At 30.5% G+C, this 23,328-nt stretch overlaps 1 protein-coding gene across 1 annotated transcript in view; it reads left to right on the forward strand.

The window, feature by feature from the left end:
* The window catches only part of mmd (disintegrin and metalloproteinase domain-containing protein mind-meld), a 2,100,572-nt gene that overhangs the window by 1,748,283 nt on the left and 328,961 nt on the right, over positions 1–23,328 (forward strand). Inside the window, exon 23 of the mRNA XM_089595760.1 lies at positions 7,702–7,855. Within this exon, the coding sequence (XP_089451886.1) occupies positions 7,702–7,855 (154 nt within the window). The remainder of the gene's footprint in view (positions 1–7,701; positions 7,856–23,328) is intronic.

The raw sequence follows: 23,328 nt of genomic DNA on the forward strand, positions 1-23,328 counted from the left end.
ATGATTAAGGTTAGACACAATTTTTCTATTCAGATAACTATTGTGTTTCGTTAAATAATTCATCGACCAATTTGTAGAATGAAATTATTTATTTTAAATTTCGATATCAATGACCCAATGTACATTATTTAAAAAAAAAAACCTCTGAAAATTAGCAGTTTTTAAAACATGTTATTAAAACAAGAGATATTACCTGAATGAAATTGATAAAGATCCATCCTAATCATAAAATTAAAATGTATTTAAAATTTTTTTTTGTTGTTGAAAAATTAACGGTCACGATATAACTAGTCAAACTTAGCCTCTTGAGTTTGCGCCGGACAAAAAAAAGTTTTCGTAATCATTCCAAATGGATGAATAAAACTTTTTTATCTAAAAAAGTTTGTAAAATATGATATCCCTTTTTTAATACATATTTATATGAGTTTGTTAAAAACGATGTTAATCATAATAATTTTAATATCGATGCCTTAGACGAAAAACGTCTGTTCTCAGACATTCGTTTCTTTGGTTCAAACCGAAGAAATGCCAGCTTACTTCTCGAATTAAAGATAAGTACGCATAACACGGGAAAGGTTAAGAGAATCTCTGAGAAGTAAAAAGGGCATGATCAAGAGAAATGAAAACAATGTCGAAAAAGAAAGATCAGATCTGAGAATACGAAAAATTTTGAGGGCAGTAGAGTTGAGAGAAGTAGAGAGAAGTAGAGAGAAGCAAAGAGTAGTAGAGAGTAGAGCACTAGAAGTAAGCAAGCGGAGTCGGCTCATTACCTGGCAGTATCCCCAAAAGTAGTACCGAACGTAAAGCGTGGAGTTAAAATAAGGTCTAACAACACAAGCGCACATTACCTGATGACCTGGAGCACTTACTGGCCATACTATTATATAAAAAAAATGGTAATCAATAACACAAGCTCCTATCACCCGATGACCCGGGGTGCTTACTGGCCACTCTATTGAATAATAAATTAATTATTAATAACACAAGCGCCAATTACCAATGATCTTTGTCGTATTGCACGTACAATTAATCGAAATATTAAATTGCTGACATGTCTTAATAATTAACATTTTATTATTAAATAGTGTGGCAAGTAAGCACCCCGGGTCATTAGGTGATAGGTGCTTGCGTTACTGATTAATAATTTATTATTTACCAGAGTGGCCAATAAGCGGCCCGGGTCATCGGGTGATAGGCTCTTGTGTTATCGATTAACATTTCATTATTGAATAGAGTGGCCAGTAAGCGCCTTGGGTCATCGGGCGATAGGCGTTTGTGTTATTAGACCTTATTAATTTGATCTTCGCACTTTACATTCGGTACTACTTTTGGGGATTACCCCTCACGCGCAGTACTGCCGTGCGCAAAAAGTATCCATGCAGTATATCATTTTTTAAGCTACTTCCACACTGCAAAAAAAGTATGACATTTTGGTTATTTGTAGAGTAAGTATTAAAGAATACGATTCCGCCAAAAAATTGCATCTACCGCTGTAAACAACTTTTTTTAACGCCCTTTTGCCAAAGTACATTTTTTTTGTAATTAGCTGCGGTTTGCAAAAATTATTCATCCGATCTTGCTTAAATTGGGTATAGTTGTTGAAGATCACTAAAGCTACAACTCTGCCTAATTTCAGCCTTTAATGTTTATGGAAAAAAAGAGTTATGAATTTCAGAATATTTGCTTAAAGAACGAGGTTTTTCGTATTCCACGGGAAAAATCACTGGACCAATTAGGATCAACTAGAGCTAATTTTGTTTGTTTTTTTGGCTCGCATACTTTTTTTGTTTTTTTTTTGTTTACTGTTTGTTTCCCACGGTAAAAACCTTGTTTTACCATTTTTGCCCTTTTTTTTAGGCCTTGAAGGAAAACTTTTTTTTTTTTTACTTCATTACAATCGATTAGCATTGTTTCGATCATACTACTAGGCGATTTATATATATTATTTTGCGTACTTTTTTGTACATGTATGATAAAGAACTACAAATAATAAAATAAAATTTTGGAAATCATTTAAGTACTATGGTGGAAATTCTGATAGTCAGTTTGTCGTAGTTTTTTCACTCAAATGATTAAAAAAACTTAATTTCATACGAGTTCATAATTATAGCCACTTCACAAATGAAAGGCATGGCTGTCCTGTGGTCGAGTGTTCTTATTAAGGGCATTGCCTAGTTAGAGTTCTTGTTTAGTAGCAAACTATATTACCAATACAGAGCTGAAATTTAGCAAGATCGCCTGACTCATGCAAAATGTAAGCAAACGCACTGTAGGCATATAATCTGTAGATCAATAAAACATACAACGTTGCTAAATTTTTTGTGTATGCTAAGAATTTTGCTTAACTATTATTTAAATATTTTTATGTCAACCACTCTCATTTTGTTAACCCGCATTATTTCTATCATAGTATTTAGTGAAAATTTTATAACTACCCGTAAGAGCATGTGTTAACTACTGAATTTTCATTTTATTATTTCTCGGTCTTGAGGCTCGCACAGCGTGTTGAAAAAAATTGATAAGGATTTAACACAGTCCGAAAGTTGATTTTCTTATTTTTTGTTAAATTTTGCTCAGGTTGTCTTATCGCAAGGCAACCTCCTTAAATAAGCGCAACTAAGCGTATGCATGTGTTTTATATACTACTTTTCGTAACGAGGCAAAATAACCACTCATTTTGAAATGTCACAAATCTCATTTACCTGAAAATGGCAACGTAAGAAACGTTATATGTTCGACGATCTCTTCAAAATTTACCAGTTTAGCATGTTCACATTTTATAAACTAAAAGATGCGTGCAATACACATAATCTAAAAATAATAAGTATTGTACACGTTGTATTACACATTTCTGTAAACAATTTTAAAAAAATTTAAATAATTTCACTAAAATGCTAGTTTTTATACAATACCTTAAAAATAAACAAATTTTAAATATTTAGAAATAAAATAATACACGTTATGTATGTAATTAATATGTATGTATAATTTGATACAAATACATATTATGCATGTTAAATGAGTAAAAAATTGTATGTAAGTTAAGTAAGTATATAACATACCTGTACATTTCAGATATTTTAAGTAAGCTGAATTAGAAACCTGCTGTACATTTGTAAGCTTGAAAAAGTGCAATGAGTAAAATAAACTTAAGTATAAGTAAAAGGTTTTTAGTCCATCACTGCACTTTGAAAACGTAAATCTTATTTTTTAATTATTTAAAACATCTTAAGGTAAGTAACCATTTATAAAAATAATGTCCCATCATTTTTAATAACGTAAATACTTGTGATATTACTCACATAAACGTTCACTTTTGGTATACGATGCAACGCATTCCAATACTTTTAATCAGAGGAGTTTCCAATTATAAAATTCTTATTGGAAGTGCTATGAGTTTTAATACTTTTTCTTGAAGCACAGTAAGTATCACTAGTTTTAATCGGAGAGATTGCGAATTTTGATATTCTTAGTCGAAGCGTTACGAGTGTTAATACTTTTACTCGAAGCGTAGTAACTGTTACTAGTTTTAATGGTAGAGAGGCAAAAATTAATACTCTTTAACAAAGTGCAGCCATTGTTGCTACTTTTCCTCGAAGTACAGAGAGACTTGATCTTTTTTATCGAAGGTTATTACGTGTCGTTAGTTTTCTTTGGAATGCTATAACTCTTGCTTCTTTTTGTTTGAGGGGTGAAATTCTTATTACTTTTCATCAATGCATGTAGGAAGTTATTATTTTTCGTTAAAAGCATTGAGTGTTTTTTATTTTCGTCGACGACTGAATGTGGCTTTTTTTCTTCGGAGCCGTCGAGATATACAACATACGTGTATCATTTCGGTTTCAAAATATCAGAGTGGAATGTGAATGCCTTTGCGTATACTTATACATACTTGAACATATACATCCATCTACTTGTATTAATGTGACAATGCGACGTTGCCTCATTCGCTATACATACTTGGTTATCTTCCAAAATCAAACAAAGAGCAATTTTTTTATAACTATTACTTTAAAACTATGTGGTGAAAGATTCTTAAAAAAATGTATGTGTTTCTTTATTGTCTAAAGTAGTTTTCAGTAGTTTTTCAATTATTTATAGATATGCAGTAAGTTACACTTTTTAAAATAATGAGGCTATGAAGTATTTACACCGTTGCTCCAATGTAAGAAAAGTGATTCTTTGACGATAATGTTTCAGTAACGACGTGGTAAGTCAGTCTTAAAATTGTTACACATACTTCTCGACGCTTATATAAGTTTTGCTGACGATTTCGTACCTTTTTAGATACTTTTGATTTAGGAAACAACTACCTTAATATAAAATTATGGGGTTTTGTACAAAGGGCTGGTCTCCAGAGTCTATAAGTCTAAAGCTTAGTTGTTAAATGCACTGTAAAGTTTGGTTTGCCATCTCCCAAGAACCCATAAAAGGTATATAGTTTGGTTTATTTAAAAAATGTATGTGTTATTAATCATGATACAAAGTAGTAACAGATATTTAAGAAATTAAGTATTTATATCAGGGGCTTATGGTAGAGCCACAACAAAGAAACAGACATGAAGAGGTACAAGTTTAACTCTTTCAAGTCTTCGATTCGTCGAAACTGCCTTGCATTGCTGATACTTGCTTGAACGAGACTTAATTTTGCTTCCCAAGTCACTCATTACATTTTTCCCTACAGGTATATTTTTGACTCTTTATATATGGACTATGGATAAGCTGTATGATTTTTTTGCATTAAATAGAAAATTCTATTACATTTATAATTACTACACTAGTTAGAATATTAAACTAGTCTTCTATTCTAAAGTAGTAGTATTCATCTACCAAGTAGTATTAAAAAAGACGTGAAAAACAAAAAATTTTGTTATAAACCGTAAGAAGAAAAGTTTTAGGACACCATGAGTTTTTGGTATCTTTTAGACTTTTGGTATCAGATTCTCCAATTTAAATTTAAAAAACGTTTGGACTGCGTATGAAAAACTCTTTAAAGATAGTTTAAACTGAACACAATTTTATCAGAAAATTTTAATTTTGAAAGTTATACTTCTACAGGCGCATTGTGCATAAAGGTAAATGCAGGACAGGATTTCAGATTGGAGGCCTTGACAAAAAGTGAGATGGAAGTAGATCTTGCTTGATTCTTCCCCTTCGCCTCTTCTCCTATGACATAATTCCGGTCCCCTTTACACCACATAACACCACTACACACCATACCGTACCACATATTTTGAGTTTTGTAAATCTATCTTTTTCTTTTAACAAATTTTAAAAGAAAAAAAAAAAAAAAAGAAGCAAAAAACACGTTCCAAAGAGAATTAAGCCACAAATTCTTTGTACACTACTCGAGGCCCTTACCTACTTTGCTATAAGCAGGCCTAACATGTGTTTTCGTTACCTGCATGATATCGTGTAGTTGGTTACTAATTTTGAATATGATTTGAATTGACTGAGTATTAATTTATTTTGTATAACTAGAAATTTAATAAAGAAACAAACTCTATGAAACTTACTTATGTTATATATATAATAAACTAACTTTTTTAGTTAGTAAAATGTTTTTTTTGAAAACTTGAAAATTTGTATGTTAAAGAAGCGCAGCTTTGCTATATAATAATAAATATTTATTTCTATACAAATAACTAAGTACTTTGACTATGAATAAAAAACTGATATTGCAATTTCTTATATCTTATAGAAATTTACAAAAACAAAACAAAAATTATCTTTTGTACTAAACAAATACGATAGTCGATTTTTATTGTGTTTTCTTCTTTCACAATCAACCCATTCATGATAACAGTGATTTGTTATTTATTGACTAAAAGACATTATTCACATAGTTACCGGGGGACAAGTTCAGAGAAGTGAGAGGAGCGTAAATATGAGCAGCTAAGCTAGCAATGGTTTTTTTATCTGGATGTACTTACGTACATGCTCTTACGCATAGTTGATCCTCTTTCTTTAAATTTATTTAAAAACCTACTAGTGTATCTATTTCAAAGTTTGAAAGCTTTATCTAAAAGCAATCTTTCGTACCAAAATAGTTGGGAGATTTTTACACATCATATGAATTTCTTTTTAACGGATTTTTTCATAAGATTACATGTTAAATTGCGATTTTTTAAAATTAAACATTCATCAAATAGTTGTACAATTAAACAAGCTTCAACTTTTCTCGGTATTTTCTAATGCTATTTTAAATATACGTTCGAGTGTGATGAACGTCATGAAGGAATATTCACTATCATGTAATTGCAGAAAGCGATACTGTAGGACGGTTTTACTAAATTTCTTAGATACAATAAGGTATATTTCGGATATTTAATGTAAATTAGCAATTAGTATGAATGACAGATGTGAGCGTGACGCTACAGATGTAATCAGCATAGGCAGAAGGGAGTTTTTTTGAAATCACGGGAAGATTCGATGAAAGTGCACAGTCTTGTTCTGAACAGCCTATACATTATTTTTACTGTATTGTACCATTATACATTGTTTATTGTCTTTAACGTCTTACACAACAATTCAAACGTTAGTCAATTAACGTAAATATACTCATTTCCTCGATAATAGGACCACCTTTGTACGCAATACTGTTTCATAAAAAGTGTTTTCATACTCATGATTACACTGTTTGCAATATAATTTTATAAAAGTACAACTTCATACTTTGGTACCCAAGCGGCCACTGTCCACTGTTTTTGTGTTCTCTTTACTCTATATTTAAACCTGTTCAGTATAGAATTTGTATTACATGATTAAATTAAATCACATCACAATTCCACGCATCATAATAGTGTAAGTGGTTGGCTTTACGACTAAAACGTCTTGTAAGTTTAATAATACATTTTTCATTATTTTACAGTTATATTTTCAAGTGCTTGATACCTTAAACTTACAACGATACCTAAGAATTCTTGATACCTTAAAATACAACGAAAAAACATTCTAATTCGACACATATGCCCCAATCTATAATAATAACACTTTAAAGTTTTCGTCATCATAGTAATAACATACTTACTCATTTATCACGTGTAACAACTTGAAATACATGGTTTTTACGTTACCTGGAAAATGTATTTCGAAAAAGTAAGTCAATCATTTTGAATGAAGTTCGGACTAAAGAAAATTTTTTTATCGCTATCATAGTGAGGCATTGTTGTATTTATCAAATTAATTACACACATATTCTTATAAATAACAACAAATCTTAGCCCTTAGAATATGTTATGCAACTTGTAAGCAAAACTTATTTAAAACGTACCTGAGATTAGTCTACGTTTCTTCAATTGCGTTACTACATTATTACATCTAGAAATTTTGTGTACTCAATGTACATGCTAACTTTTATAAAGTCCAAAAATATTAGAAAGTCAAGACCTGTAAACATAGAGCTGCAAAAAGTTGTATAGGTACTACAAAAAGTTAATAAATATTGAAAATTTCACAAAGCGAGACAGGAAATTGGTTTTCTGAAAGATATTATACTTTATGTAACTTATTTTTTCATAGAAATTAAAGATGTATCGTTGACCAAATATGCGATTTCAACAATTTATGATTGATTGAAAAACCATCAATAAGTGTGAGATCTGCCTGAAGTTTTATTTTGTGTACACAGATTCTATAACATTCTGATAAATTTTTACAGTTATCACCCTACAAATTGCTATGTGTTTTTTTTTTTTACAGGGATCACAACCCACAGCTGAAGAGACTAGGATGTGATGAGAATGATGGAGGTACGAGAACCGGAGATGTTGTCTCTTTTATTGATCTACCACTTAACAGTCTGACAAAGTTACCTGAAAAAGGAATTTTAAAGAAACACGGTGGTTACGGTATTGTAGTCTGACTGATAACATTGTAAAAAATAAATCTCTTGAGAAATAATCAGATAGAACAATACACACACACATACACACACTCACATATATATATATATATATATATATATATATATATATATATATAAAGGCAATCTAAACTTCTCTCTTCCGTAGGTATAGCTTACAAAAAAACAAAGATAAAAACGTATCTTAATTTTTAGAAAAACCTGAAACTAGAATTTGAGTTCGTATTGTTATTTTTAATGCATCATCAATAATTGCTGTTACTGCAAACATTAGCTTATTTCTTACCAGCAGTACATATTTTCTTATTGACAAACATCGTCAGTACATTTAATTTTAAGAGATACCGCATACAGTACGTTACATAGCTTTCTGAATCACAAGAGCTCTGGTATTCCTATAAAATATTTTTCATGGTAAACTTTATTTAATGACTATCTTAAACAGTCTATTTTTTGATTCAGATGTCAGTTTCAAACAACAAATATTTTATTAATGTACTACTTACGACTTAGATCATCGAATCAATACTAAAAATTATCAACTAATACACATGCACGTAAGCGTATTAGTGTGTAAATATGTGTGGTAAATTTATTTTTCTAGTTCTAGTAATAAATAAATATAAATATTTTTTATTGAAACAAGCAGTCGCAAATAGTGTATTTCAAAAACATAATCTTTTCAAATGTCAAATATTTCTGTGCTCTAGATATTGGTTTAGTAAAAAGTTCTCCTTACATCATTAGTTTTATTTAAAATCTAAGATGTATCTAGAGTATAGTAGTATCTAGAGTATCTTAGATAAGTTTCAATACACTCATGAATAAGAAAAAACAAATTATAGAAAAACTTTACTTATCTTTAAACAGATAATTATTTAATTTTTTTAAGTAAAATAGAAAGAAGAATCAATAATACCATAAAAATTCCTTAGTTAATTATTTTTTTCCGTTTGTTCTCTAATTTTCATTTGCGAGTTCAAGCTCGTTTATAGTAGATAAATGTTGTGTATACACAACTAAGCAGTTCGTTTATCATATCATTTTATTCAATCTTGAAATACAAATAACTTAAAGTAAAATTTTTACGGGCATGGTGTATACGCAGATTTAGTCTGTAAAAAGATAAAGCAAGTAAGCAAGTAAACGTTTAGATGGATATACATATATGTACAATAACGCATAGATTAAATATTTTTCTCTTCCTGTGATGAAGATCATCAAATATCACATAAAACAACCTTCCTCTTTTTTGTCAGTCTGTTTTAATTATACATAAATATACGTACAAATGTATCCTTTTATTCTTTAGTGAGTTTACTAATTTGCTCTCTTCTGCTGTTGTACTTACACACAGTAGTAGTTTTATATTAGCGTATACGTACTGTCTGGTTGGAAATTCTAACGAGGCATTTAAATACCTAGATGTGGCTCTCTTTGTAGCAGTTATGCCATTCTAGAACCAATGATTACTGTTGCCTGTCTGTATTTCTTTGATTGAACGGAAGCATTATACTTAATATTTGAACATCCTAAGACGTTATGTTGTCTTATAGCACAAATTTGTGAAAAAAAGTATTGTTTTTATTATTTTTTTCTTATACGATAGGGGATAGTGGCCTAAAATAGGTAAGTTAAGGCTTGGAGCCAAGAAAATTAAACATTTGTATAATGAGAATGATAAGTCCTATTTTTTTCTTTCTTAGAAAGGGCACATTAAGCTTTTGAATCAATAAGCAATATTGGATAAGTGTCTACTAAGTTCCAGGTTATGATTTAAAATAAAAATATTCTTCAAATAATCGCTTTCTGATAGGAAAGGGGCCCTAAAGTGGGTATTTCGTTCAGGCAAAGCCGACATGTACTACAGTGAAGAGGGAAATGCTTTATTTTATTGTTTAAATGATAATTGTAATCTAATTTGTTTAGTCTTTAATAGCTTAAGGGATTTTTTCACCAAAGAATAGCAATATTTGGATATAAATATTAAGTTGGTAACTCCAGAACTTGATAATAGTAACACATATTTAAAAAATGTTAAAAGCAAGCATTTTTGTGACGTACATATCTCTTCTCCCCACTCATATTTACTCACCATCTCAAAAAAATTCAAAAAATGAGTAGTAAATTATGTTAGTTTAAATGATATACCTGCTAGGCAGTCTGCTTAGCTCATGCACACGTTTTTTGTTTAAGTTATGCTTAACTTAAAAATTTTAAGACCAAACGCTACTTTTTTTAGCTAAATTCAACTTTCAATGGAACTTAATAAAAAGATACTTATACACAATAAAAGAAGTGTATAATAACAGTTTTTGACTGATCACAAAAACTAAACCTTTGATTTTTTTTATTTAATTATTAATTTTTCAAAAAATACGTGTAATTACGTGATACCACTGTGTTATGGCTTATTCAGGACTGAGAAAAACTAGGAGGTACTAGGGTTACTTCAACATACCCACACCTTGTCCCTCGTGTTTAGTGCGCCAAGCCAGAGTCTACCCTAAAAAAAATTATAAATAGTGTATTAAAAATATTTTCTTTATCATTACTTGTCTCTCCCTTACTTAAATACTTTTACAAGACGTTTTTCATAATTAATTGTTATAACTTAACTTAAGAAGTATAGAAATTTCACTTACTTAAAAAAAAAATTTCGTTTGTATTTATTAATTTTAAATTAACACGGAAAAATATTATGTAATTATTTGCTTTATTAAATAAAGTTATCTACATGATTTTCTCTATAAATAACAATATACTGCTCGTAACGATGCGTATATTAAATCAAACACATAAATTTTTTAATAAAGCTCATCTGTCACACTAAATACATTGTATTGGTTGCGTTTAAGTCAATCGTAATTGCCTAATTTTTGAATGGAACAAATATATAAGAGAAAATTATTATATTATGTCATGTAGTAGGAGTAAAAAATAAGCTCAAAACTTATTTCTATGGTGACTCTTACGTAAATAAATATCTGTTTCTTTTGATAACTAGACGTTACTTTAAATGTATTTTTAGTTCTCCCATTTATACTTGTAAAATGATTTACTTATAAGATTTCTTTCTAATTTATGCCCCCTTTTTTATTAATGTGGCATTTAGTTGGTATGAAAATATCATTTTTATGCTTGCATCTAGATAAAACCACATATAACTAACTTTAAAAAAAAGGTATCTTTTATTATAATCAAATATTATTAACAATGATGAGTTAAAGAAAAAACAAAAAAAATTTAAGATAGGGATAAAAGTCCAATAAAATAACACCAAAATATGGCACATCTGACAATTTTTTTTTTGTAGTCAAAAACTCATAATTAACAAATAACTACTTTTTCTGACAACAACCAGTCGAATAAATAAAAGGTATATCTTCTAATGTACTTTTATAGACACACACGTGCACAGAAATTTTCGAAAATATGTTACTTTGAAGGAAGTTTACAAAAATTTACGAATTTATTGGATTTTAAAGTTAAAATATGCTAAAATAACATTTATATGGATACAGATGATAAAAAAAAATTTGTCATTTATTAGAGTAAATGGATTCTCTGAATAGAATCATGTATTACAAGACAAAATGAAAAATATTTTTCCTTACAGAACATAATATTATATTATTCTGTATGGCTTAATATACTCAAAATTTACAAACTAAGAAAGTTACCTCATAATATAAATAAAGGGTGAGCCTCCTAAATGTGTAGTACAGGACAGCCTGAAAAGTGTATGTACATAAATGTGTACATACATGTACACTAGTGGAGCTTCACTCTCTACACGCTCCACGTGACGACCCCTAACTACCAGACAATAATACAAGATAATAATTGACCACCATGTAGTGACTTAACACTATAAATAGAGTTTTATTTTAATTATAATATACGTTGATTGTATCAATAAATGTTTGTATTAATGAGAAATGACAAATTACTCTAAACTTTGATATTTGAAATTCAGAACTAGAACAAAGTATCTGCTCTATATCATTTTAAATAATACATACACTTTGAATTGAAAAATTGATAGTAAATAATTGTTTTTAATCTGTAAAAAAAAAAAAGAAATAAAAAAACAGTTTTTATTTTAGTATGGTCACAAATGTTTTTTTCAAACTAATATAGGGCTAAGTATACGTAGAAAAACATTATTTAGAACTTTAAGAGTATATAACGAAATATAAAATCTTCAAGAAAAATGCTATCGCAGTGAGTTTGGTAAAGATAGATTGTATATTTGATTATATATTTAGAAAGAATAGTGCTATAATGCTTTTGTTAATTAAAGCAATTTTTGATTTTCTTAAATTAAAACGATTTTAAAAATTTCTTCATAGAAAACTTCAAAAAAATAAATAAAGCTTATTTCTATAAATAAAGCCTTCAATTTAGAACATAAGTTTTGTCATACATTTAACGTATTAATACCAGAAAAGAATGCTTTATACTAACATTAAATCACTGAAAAACACGTACAATCACAGTAGCACAAGGGTTAAGGCTGCAGCTCTTCTTACTCGGTGGGCTTAGTAATGCATGCTCCCAAGTTCAAGACCCAGCCTTTACTCACTTAGCCTGCACTTCTGAGAATCTACTTTCTCATGTAAATCTTACAACTGTGGGCCACTTGTTTGGATGCCATGTGAAATAAGGTCCACTTTACTGTGCAGGTCATTTATGTCAAAGCTTATTACTTTATTCCTCAAAAAGCATAATGGATTCATGGCTTACACAAGATTAACATCCTTTTAACTTTTAAAAAGTGTGACCAGCAGTATTTTTTTTGGCTTAGCATAACATATAACAAGTAGAAATACTGTCTTATAACGATTGGAATAAAAAAAAAGTAGTTTTAAGGTAATTGTTTCCCAATATATAGGTCGCTCTTACATATATATATACAACATACGTACATCATCCGGTAATTAAAACAATAGAGTGAAAAGTGAATGCCTTTGCGTATACTTATACATACATTAACATATACATCTATCTCCTTGTATTTATATGACAATGCGACGTTACTACATACGTGACACTTACTTGGTTATCTTCTAAGATCACACAAAGAGCTCATTTAACAAAACATAAATTTTGTAATTTTTAAGAACCCTACAATATTAAAAAACGATCTGATGCAAACTTCTTGCAAACCATCAAACAAATTTCAAAACCTCCTTCTGCAAAACGGCTTTAAAACAGTTGTTAAATCAGATACAGCCATTTTTTAAAATACCTTCTCTTAATAGAATATTGATCTAACATTGGCTTAATTTTTGTACCTCTAACTTTTTCGTAAGAATCTTAAGACTGTATCGAAAAAAAAACTTTTTTCGCAAATTACCAGCTAGACTTTGGCCAGGCTTTCTTCTACGCTGTGCCATTGACGTGTTTTCAAGTGAGTTGCTTCAAACTAAAGTGGTTGGAAAAACTAATGATATTTATTGATTTGTGCATCATAAATTAACAATTTTTCTTTAATGTGGCGTATTAGCTCGTGATAGTATTGAGATTGCAAATATCAACAACATTCTAGTTACAAATAGCTGAGTTATAAAGAGCTTTTGTTAATATAGTATGGCACTTATTGCACCCTGTGGCTTTGCTTATAAAATGTTCAAAGTGATAAAAGTATTAATAGAAATAATATGAGAGTACCACATTGTATTAAATGTAGAAAAAAACTTACGAACGAATGGGATAATTATTTTTAATCATTACAAACAAATTTTTTAATTGTAACAATTGCTATAAGCTGCTCTAATGTATCAAATATCACCGTCATCTTCTAGTATAGTATAGATGAAGTAATCATCCAGAGGCACTCCAAAACGGAAAGACAAATAAAGCTACAGAGTTTAATTAGTAAACTACTATATTAGCAGCAAACATATTTATAACTAGAATGTTGTTGATACGTGCAATATTGATTATATTAAAATTTCCCAAATCGAAAAAAAATTATTCATTTACGCTGCTTAGATCAGCAGATATTGATAATTTTGCTTACTAAGTCACTTTAAAGCAACTCTCTCGAAAACGCGTCAATGGCACTGCGAGGAAGAGAGCGTGGCCTAAATCGGTAACATGCTCAAGTCAGTGCCATTTCAACCTCTGGTACTTAGCAAAAAAATAGTATTTTCTGACACATTTTTAGGATATTTACGAAAAAGTTAGGAATACGGACATCTTACCAGTGTGACATTAATACTCTATAAAGCCAAATCGTTTTAAAACATGGCTCTATGTGGTCTAACAACTTTTTCAGAGCAGTTTTTCAGAAGGATTTTTTTTTAGTTTATTTGATGGTTTGCAAAATATTTGCATGTGAACGTCATGAAATATTATGTGATTGTTAAAAGTCAAAAAATTTACGTTCCGTTAAAATTTAAGGTTAAAATGTTAATTAGAATGCCAGTCCTTAACCACCGGAAACTGAGTGACATTGGACCTTTTTGGCAATTCATAAGTTTGTTTTCAGGCTAGAGATTTATACAACTAAAACTTTTTAGTTCTTGTCTTGATTTCTCAGCCAAAAATCTAGTTTGCTTACACAATAAGGAGAAGTAAAGGTGTTGGAGTTGGTGGCAACCGAATATTTCATCCTATCAAAGTTAAAAAAAAATTAAAAAGATTTCACTATAATTTAAGGGGGTTTGTTGTAGTTATAAAATAGGGGTAGGGGATGTATAGAACTACTCTTGAAAATTGCTGCATATATATACTAGTAGGACTCAAACCCCTTGAGTGCTCCACGTTCCATCTACCTGCTACTCTTACTAGAAAGTAAAGTCTTTTCATTCAATATATGATATAGGAACACTTGTAAGATTAGAATTTTAGATTTATAAAACTAATAAACTCAGATTGCTGACTTCAAGAAAATGTATAATAAAAGTCAAATAACTTTTCATTGAAGCTCGCTGTTTTTACCACGCTTCACCACACTACCAAAGCGAATATGCAGAGAAAAAAATTTTAAATTTTAATTCTTCGTTCGGTATCTCATTAAACTGAAAAAAAAAAAAAAAAAAAAAAAAACCTTTCTTCTTAGTCAAACTAACGATCTTCTCTACACTTTCCAAGTAGCCTATCCACACTGATCCCTATAATGAATCAACATCTTGTTCCTTGTGATAATTCGGTTTGTAACTTCTTTTTTAGAACAATATTTTTTAATTGCTCATTAAATTACAAGATTTAATTAAAATTTGTAAGAACTCTCAAGTTTTAATTTAATCAATTTTTTGTCTATACAATTGAATCATTTAACTAATTTAGAAATAAATATTACAGTTGCTGCTTTTCTATATACAAATAAATATTCATTTAATTTTCATTTATTTTTTACTTTTAAATATAACAAGTTAGAAACTATTTATAGACTTTTAATATTTTTTTTTTTTTTTAAGAAATAATTTTCAAACAGTCGGTAATTTTGTAAAATCTTTTTTCAATCAATGCTTTATTTATATAAAGTGCTCTTTATACATAAACTACTTCTTATTTTGTTTGATTGTTTTACAACCTTTCATTTGTGACTAACGTGCTTTTTACTAAAGAACACTCATATTATTTAGTAGGGTAAATAGTTAGAGAAGTAGGAGGAGCACAAATATGCAGCAATTCTGGCAATAACTTTTATCGTATAAATATACCTATATGAACACTTTTATGCATATTTGACTTTCTTTTCCTTATTTTACTTTAATAACCACTTGTACAGTTATTTAGCAGTATAATTAGATAATCTTATAGAAACCTATTCTACAAAAAAAAATGGAAAATTGCTACAAATTATTTCCTTGTGAATGCAACTTTGTGTGATTTTTCTTTCAAGTTCCATGTTAAATTAGGATTTTCAATAAAAAGTATAAAAAGTAGTACAGTTCACTGATTTACATTCGTTGTAAGTATTTTTTATGCTGCAACGAATATAAGTTAGATAGTTCAATATTATTTATTTATTAAAAACATATGTGTAATGAACATTCTGAAGTGATATTTACTATCATGTAATACTGTTTTATTAAAAATAAAGCCATCCTGCAGAATGTTTTTTTAAAGATTTTTGAACTTCTTTCTAGATATACGTAGTTGTAAGCACTAAAGGTTACTGGTCCCTCCTCACCCTACTCCTTACCATCTTCTTTACTCCCCCATTTAGAGGGTTAATTTGTTGTGGTATTACGTGTTTTTTCTGATTGTGATTTGATAAGACCCTCCTTACTCTCCATAGCTTTTATCATAGCCTCACTAACCCCTCTTTGGAAGTTTGATCGTTTACTCCTACTTTTTACGTAAACAATAATTTAAAAAAAATATTAGTTGTCCCTTTTTTGCTTCCACTCCATTACTTTCTGCTCAACCCTTACTTAGCCCCTTTAAAAAACTGAGGTCTAAATAAGCCCTACTCAAAAACTTGTTCTTTTTTTGCATTTTAATGGGCCTCGTCCACCCCCTTCAAGGACTTAGTCTAAGTCATTATATCTGAATTAAAATTTTCCGAATGTTTCTAAACAAACAATTGTTGTAAAATTTTCAGTAATATTAAATGTCTTGATCAGTTCATTACCAACGTTTAACAACAATCTTAAGCAATTTTTAGAAATTTATCGAATATTTCTGTGCAAAGTAAGAATTTCAAAGAATCTCCATAAATATGATGATTTTATCATTTGAAGAGTAATAATACTTCTGTTACTATTTTTAGTGATCGGTAAAGTTTAACGAAAATCTTTACTTTAGAAAACCAACTTGTATTCGAAAGATGTGTCATCATAACATAAATATTTTAAAGCCTTATGAATTGTTCTTATAGCTTCTTTGGAACCATGGAAGTTTTGTCTTTTGTTATCAAATCAACTTCTCTCAATTTTTTTAAACTAATTTAAATTCTAAAAATAAACTCTTAAAACTATATAATTCTAAGGTTTGTTCTGTAGTTTTATTACTTCTCATACTTTTTGTGATCAAAATTAAAGACATATCTGTCTATGCTATTTATATAATTTTTCTGCTTGTTAAAATACGATGATAAACAAACGTTTTTTATAAGAATGTTTTTTCAGATCCTTTCAGATCATCTGTAAAAAAATCCTTTTACTTACATTACAAATGTGTTCAAAAATATATATTTAATTCAATCGAAATATTTTTCAACATTGAATAAAATAACTTTTTTTAATTTTCTGTATCATATTTAAAAATATATCGAGCTCAAAAATTTTAAACTATAAAATTACGGGTACAAAGTACAGCGTACATATACTTCTATATAAGAAAGAATTTAATTTAGAATACGATTTTCCAATCCCAATAATACTACCGTGTCCAGGACTATATGACCTAAGTAGCAACCCACGGAGTGATGTGGATACATACCAGTGCTCTCTGTTAGGGATGTCAATTAGCATATCTAGAAGTGTCCATCTTCAGAAGCTAGATAAAACGGAGGGCGCTACGAGTTTAGACAAGTGCGCTGCCTCAAGGACGTTAACTAGTGTGTCGAGGAGTGCCAGAGTGTAGTAGCAAGTTAGAATGAGTTACGCTCTGGGTAGATATAATATGCACGCTATCTTGGGGACCTTAACTCGCGAGTTCCAGAGTTACTAAATGTAATGACTGGGCAACTCAAGGGGCGCTGCGGCTGTATTCAAGTCCCCTGCCTCGTATATGTCAACTAGCGTATCATAGAGTGTTGAAGAATAGTAGCTAGGAATATCTACTGGTGTGTACAAAAGTGTCCAAATTTTGTTATTGGACAACACAGAGAACGTTGCTAGTAAATATGAGTGGACTGCCTCAGAGACGTCGAATAAGTTATATACTACTGACCTTGGCATTTTTAAACCGTTAAAAATATTGTTTTTTTTTTACTTACAATTAAACATTTTTTTCAATCATGTGTTTTTAAGTAACCAGAGGTCTTAAACAAAGAAAAAGATAGCCCGTATTTTTTAATTGAACACGTTACAAAATTACTGTGTTTTTCTTCGGTCGAGGCGTCGTTGTATTTCAAAGTTGCTATAGGTGAGCTTCATTGATTGCTTATTAAATAATACTTTATTGAAATGACCCATCAATAGTTTTATTTTATACATCTAGTATTACTCAATAAAATTAATTTAAATCAATTATTATCATACAGTTCATACTCATCTCATGTTAGGTAGTTGGCGCGCAAATCAGTCAGGGAGTAAGACCTTAGTTGTATATATTAATGTGCGTATGCAAGTGTGAATACATCGTCTTATACTTTATACTTGTTTGTGTGGATCATTCAATATAAGCCCTTACGGCTCTCTACAGTTCATCCTACATATAACACTAGCAGCCCCCCGTCTCGGCTTCGCCCGACTTACTAAATAAAACACCGCAGTGTGTTGACATGTAATGTGAAACATTTTTAGTTAGAAAATTTTATACATATTCCCAATACATCTCAGAACAAAAATCTTCTTACTAAAAACATATTTTTTCGGAATCCATATAGTTTATTTGGTCAAATAATAAGGTGTAAAAATTCAAAAAAATAATTATTCTGAAAAGTACCGTGCATTCTTTATGCCATAAAATAATCGATGGCTATAAGAAGTTGTTGATTTACAGTTTCTTCTGTGTAATTCACGGCAAGGGCTATTTTTTAAAGCTGTTAAGATTTTAAACCCCCAAAAAATTTATATTAAAAAAAATTTTTTTTTTCTCATATCTTACAATTTTATTACCAGAGCAACAAAGTCCTGGACCTTAAACCCAACATTTTTATTGCCACAAAAACAGAAATACATTTTCCACTTATTTAAAAATCTGAAGTAGGATCTTTAAAGATTTCAGAGATTGCTGTAAGGGTACAATGGAAAGCTGATCTCTCACGTAATAGACTCTTAAGTTGTCAATTTTAAAGCTGCTGTTTCAATCTCGATAAATTTTCTGCGTCAGTTTCTTGACGCCTCAAATTGTATTCATTAGATACATTTGAAGTTTTCTTTCCAATATACCCTTTTGCGACTATTGGCATGCTTACGACTTTTATGACCCCTAAAGGCTATTTTCAGTCAACTTTATTAATTTTAATACATTTGTTGGCTAGGTAGTTCGACGTCCGATGGCCCTAAAAAAGACCGGTGAGCTTCTTAAGTTAACTCTTTCTTGACTGCAGTTAACAGCGATTGTGACTGCCTGGATACCTCAGGGTGATCTTCTCTGGCTTGCTGTTGAAGACCCAGACTGATTGGGAGAAAAATTACAAAGTCCGAAGCTTTGGGGCTAGTTGTAGTGCTCTTTCCCAACGTCTCCCGGTATAACGTTGAAGACGTTGGTGTCTAAAGCACTTTTTTTATTTGCAGATTCAGTTGTTTTGGTGATCTTAGATGGGGAGATTGGTTAGTGATACTTGTCCAGTGGAGGCTGTCCCGTAAGCTCAAGTTTTTTTTCCTTTATAGCCGTTATAGGTTTGCCCAGCGCAGACCTTGGAGAGGATAAGAATGCTTAGAGTCGAGAGGGTAATATAGAGTCGTCGGTCACCGGGTTTTCCAGCCTTGCGAAGAACAACTCCGCAGGTGACGTCTGCTTGTGAATAGCTGACTTGCTTTAATAGTGCCCGTCTTTAGTTAATATAGTCTTTTAGTCGACGAATCGCTTCCGGAAATGGTAATAAAAATGTATTTGTTGGCAAGGTAGTTTACACTTAGGTGAATCCTAAAAAGAACCGATGAAATTGATGGTTCAGTAGGGAACGTAAATACTTATCATGGCCCTAAAAAGCGCCAGTGGTGAAACTTCCAGGCTATTCTTTATTATTATTTCTGATGATGAAGAGCTGGCTACGGGTTGCTTGATTCTTACCCTGGGAGTCTCGATGTACGGAGACTGTGATGGAGGGAGGTACGCCGCTGACCAAAGAATATCTCGTCTCGGGTCGTTCCCCGGATAACCAACTGCTCATCTTTAGACGGGAACATGTGGGTAAGCGCGTTGGGGACGTGACGACCAAGAAGGTAGCCGTTGTGGCTTCCCGTGCCCCTCACAGCTGTTTTCCCTTACTTACATTTGTAGCCACAAATTGTCTAACTACACCAGGTGGGATGGTGGGACTTCCTCACAACTCTGATGAGTTGGATCCAGATTGTGCTCTGGCTACATATGTCTCCTGGTATTGTGGAAGAGACGGCATCGGTTGGAATTTTTTTTTTTTTTTTTATCGCACTCGGCGAGATTCAGGGTGAAGAGACACCTAGGGCCCTTCCCCTTTAGAGAAGAGTGTCGTCCGTAACCGGGATACCCAGCTGCAGGACTATCACCAGCATTCTCTACATATTTTGTTGAGCTGCCGAAGCTCGACTATACCACTATGGAGCAGTGTGCCGAGATCGTGCTGAGAACTCGCGCACACTTGTGCGCAGCCGGCCTCCGATTGGCCGAGCGACTGCGCGTCGTTTAAACGTCCAAAACTCAAAGACACAGCGCTCAAAGCCCGAACACATAAAACCCAAATGCCTAATCCCAAACGACCCAGTGCGCTTATTTGGCCGCATTTTATTTCATTTATTTATTACCAAAATCCTAAGCGGCTAATCCCCAACGACCGAGTGCGCTTACTTGGCCGCACTTTTCTTCATTTATTAATTACCAAAATCCCAAGCGGCTAATCCCCAACAACCCAGTGCGCTTACTTGGCCGCACTTGTATTTTATCGGCCAAGTATAAATTTTCCTACATTATTTAGTTACTTTGAGTGGATTCGGCCTCTAACCCACCTCCATCAAACTTCATCCCCCTCCATCCCCTTCCAACCCCCACCCTTTTCCCTCGAAACACTTTGTCATACGTTTGTTCTCTTCTGTTTTGTCTATTTCATAACATATTCCTTCATCCTCCAAACATCCCCCTTCAACCCCTCTTTATCCTTTTCGATCCCCACCTTACTTCTTAACAGCTTTTACAGTTTAGAAGATAATTTCATTTTGTTGAGTAGTTGTTTTCATTGCGCTAATCATTGAAAGTATTGTATAAGAGACTTAGATATATTTTTTAAAAGTCCCAAACTCATACGACAATAAAAATTTTTATAATAATATCCTGTTACAGGAGAGAAAAATAAACTATGTGTGTACTAAAATAACTATTTTTTTCGAAAACATTGTACATTATAAATTTTTAAAAGTGTAAATTTTCATAAGTCTTTTTAAGATTTCTAACCTTGAAAGTCCTTCTCTTCATTCTGTACAAATTTGTTTAATTTCACATTCACTGTGAATTTTTCTATGTCTTATTAAAGGTGTCGATCTCTTGAGCTTTTTATTATAATAACTGCATGTCATTTTTTTTCTAAACTGTGTTCCTTTTCATGTCTAAGATAATTTTGTTTTAAAGTAAATGAAATTTACATATATCATGAATAAATAATGGTTTTGGATGTGTCGTCTTATGTTCTACTAACTTTTCAAGGTTAAAAAATTTCGTTTTGCATACATTGCATATAAACAAATCTTCTTTACTAAAACATAATTTTTTTACAAGTTGCATTTAATCAATTGTGTAAGTTCAATGATATATTTCAATTTTTTCACCCTTAAATTTTTTTTGCACATTTTTCAATGTGGATAGTGTAGATAGTTGAGTATCTAAATTTATTTTTAATTAATAAAAAATTTTGGACTCAATAATTATTTGTATTTTAAAATTATTTTCAGCTTCAATTTAAATGAAGATATTACTTGGATCCTCACACCTAGAAAGGGCAACATATAACTGTCCATAATAAAATAAAGGTTTTTAACATACAATTCTACAAAATCAAGACTTTGACCTTGACATTTGTTAATAGTCATTCAAAAAGCTTATGCAAAAAAAAATTGTTTTCTGTAGAAAATAAAGGGGAGTGATGATGAACTACTTGTACTTAATGTTATTTTTGGTATAGAAACTTCACATCCTTTTTTGTCGTCTGTAATTATTTCTGCTTCTATGTTACATTCAAATAATTTTGTTATTATTAACCTTGTATCATTACAAAGGCCATTGGAAATACTTAAGTTTCTTATTAACATAAATGTAGTATTGATTAATAAATTTAATTTGTGTGGTAAAAGTCCTTCTCAAACATTATTTAAAAATTCTATTGTAAATTTTATGTAAATATTATCGTCTGTTTTATTAACTTTTTTATAAGTAGCATGGTCTAAAGAATAATAAGTTATTTTTTCTTCTTTCATATTTTCTAAAATTTGATTGTTAAAAAAATAAGTGTATTCATGATGAGACGTTAATATTACACTATTCATTCAAAAACTATTAACATTACTAAAAATTTTCCGAACATACATCGTTTATTTTCTATTGTTCACGTATATGTAAACAATTTATTCTTCCATTACCAGTAGCCAATAAAACTGACAAAAATTTTTTGTCTATTAATTTCATATTCGTTTTCAGATGTGAAACTTTAAATATATTTTAAATTTTGGAGTACTTAATAGACTCTTCTATTAGGTTAAGTTAATAACTATATTTAACTACTATAGTAAAATTTGACGAAAATGACCTCCTAATACTAATAATTTGTTTTCACACAGTGTGCTTGTATTACACAAATCTCTTAAGGTTTTATCAACTATTTCTAAGGCTTTTTTTGGTATCATAGAAGCTTCGTCCTAAATTATGACATTAACTTCACGTAATCTTTTTTATAGGATTCTAACTTTAAGACAGCACTTTTAATCGAATTCAAATTCAATGGTAATTCAAAAGTTCTGTCGCTCGTCATTCCTTTTGGTAATAGAATTAAAGCTTTACCAGTCCAACCCATGTATAAAACTCTTCTTTTTATCGAAATAAAATCATATTTCATCGTTCCACATAAAAAAGTTTTGCCAGAACCTCCAGGACGGTCATTAAAAAAAATTTTTGAGTTTAAATAGAGGACCCCTTTTTAAAATAAGGTTTTGATCATTATTTAACTTTACAAAAATTTCACGACATTTTTCTTTGTAAATTTCGATTTCAATTGTGTCATTAACAGAATTTTCTTCTGTGTATGTACTTGGTTCTGGTAAACCAAAGTCCACGCAAGATTTCTCATTGGAATTAAAAATTTTTTTTAAATATAATGGGGCTGTATTTTTATTATCTTTACAATTTGTAACAAAATTTTTTTATGCTCCAGCCAAATCGTATTACCTTGAAAATTTTTCGATATAAGGAACGATGTAAAAAAATTACGTAATTGAAATGGTAACATCACATTACTAGCTTCTAACAAAAATATTGTCAATTTGTGAATTATTTTTTACCATTCCTATAGTAATAGTCGTTTCTTCCAATGTATCACAAACAATACTATCGGAAATTTTTAAATCGAAAAATGATGTTTTACCTTGAACTTTGTTTAGTATTAATTTCAAGTAAAAACTTTTTTGGTCTTTTGGAGGAACAAGATTTATTAT

Source organism: Copidosoma floridanum, unplaced genomic scaffold (genome assembly GCF_036245765.1).
Source record: "Copidosoma floridanum isolate Cflo_tuat_1 unplaced genomic scaffold, Cflo_Japanese_pri ptg000027l, whole genome shotgun sequence".
NCBI lineage: Eukaryota > Metazoa > Arthropoda > Insecta > Hymenoptera > Encyrtidae > Copidosoma > Copidosoma floridanum.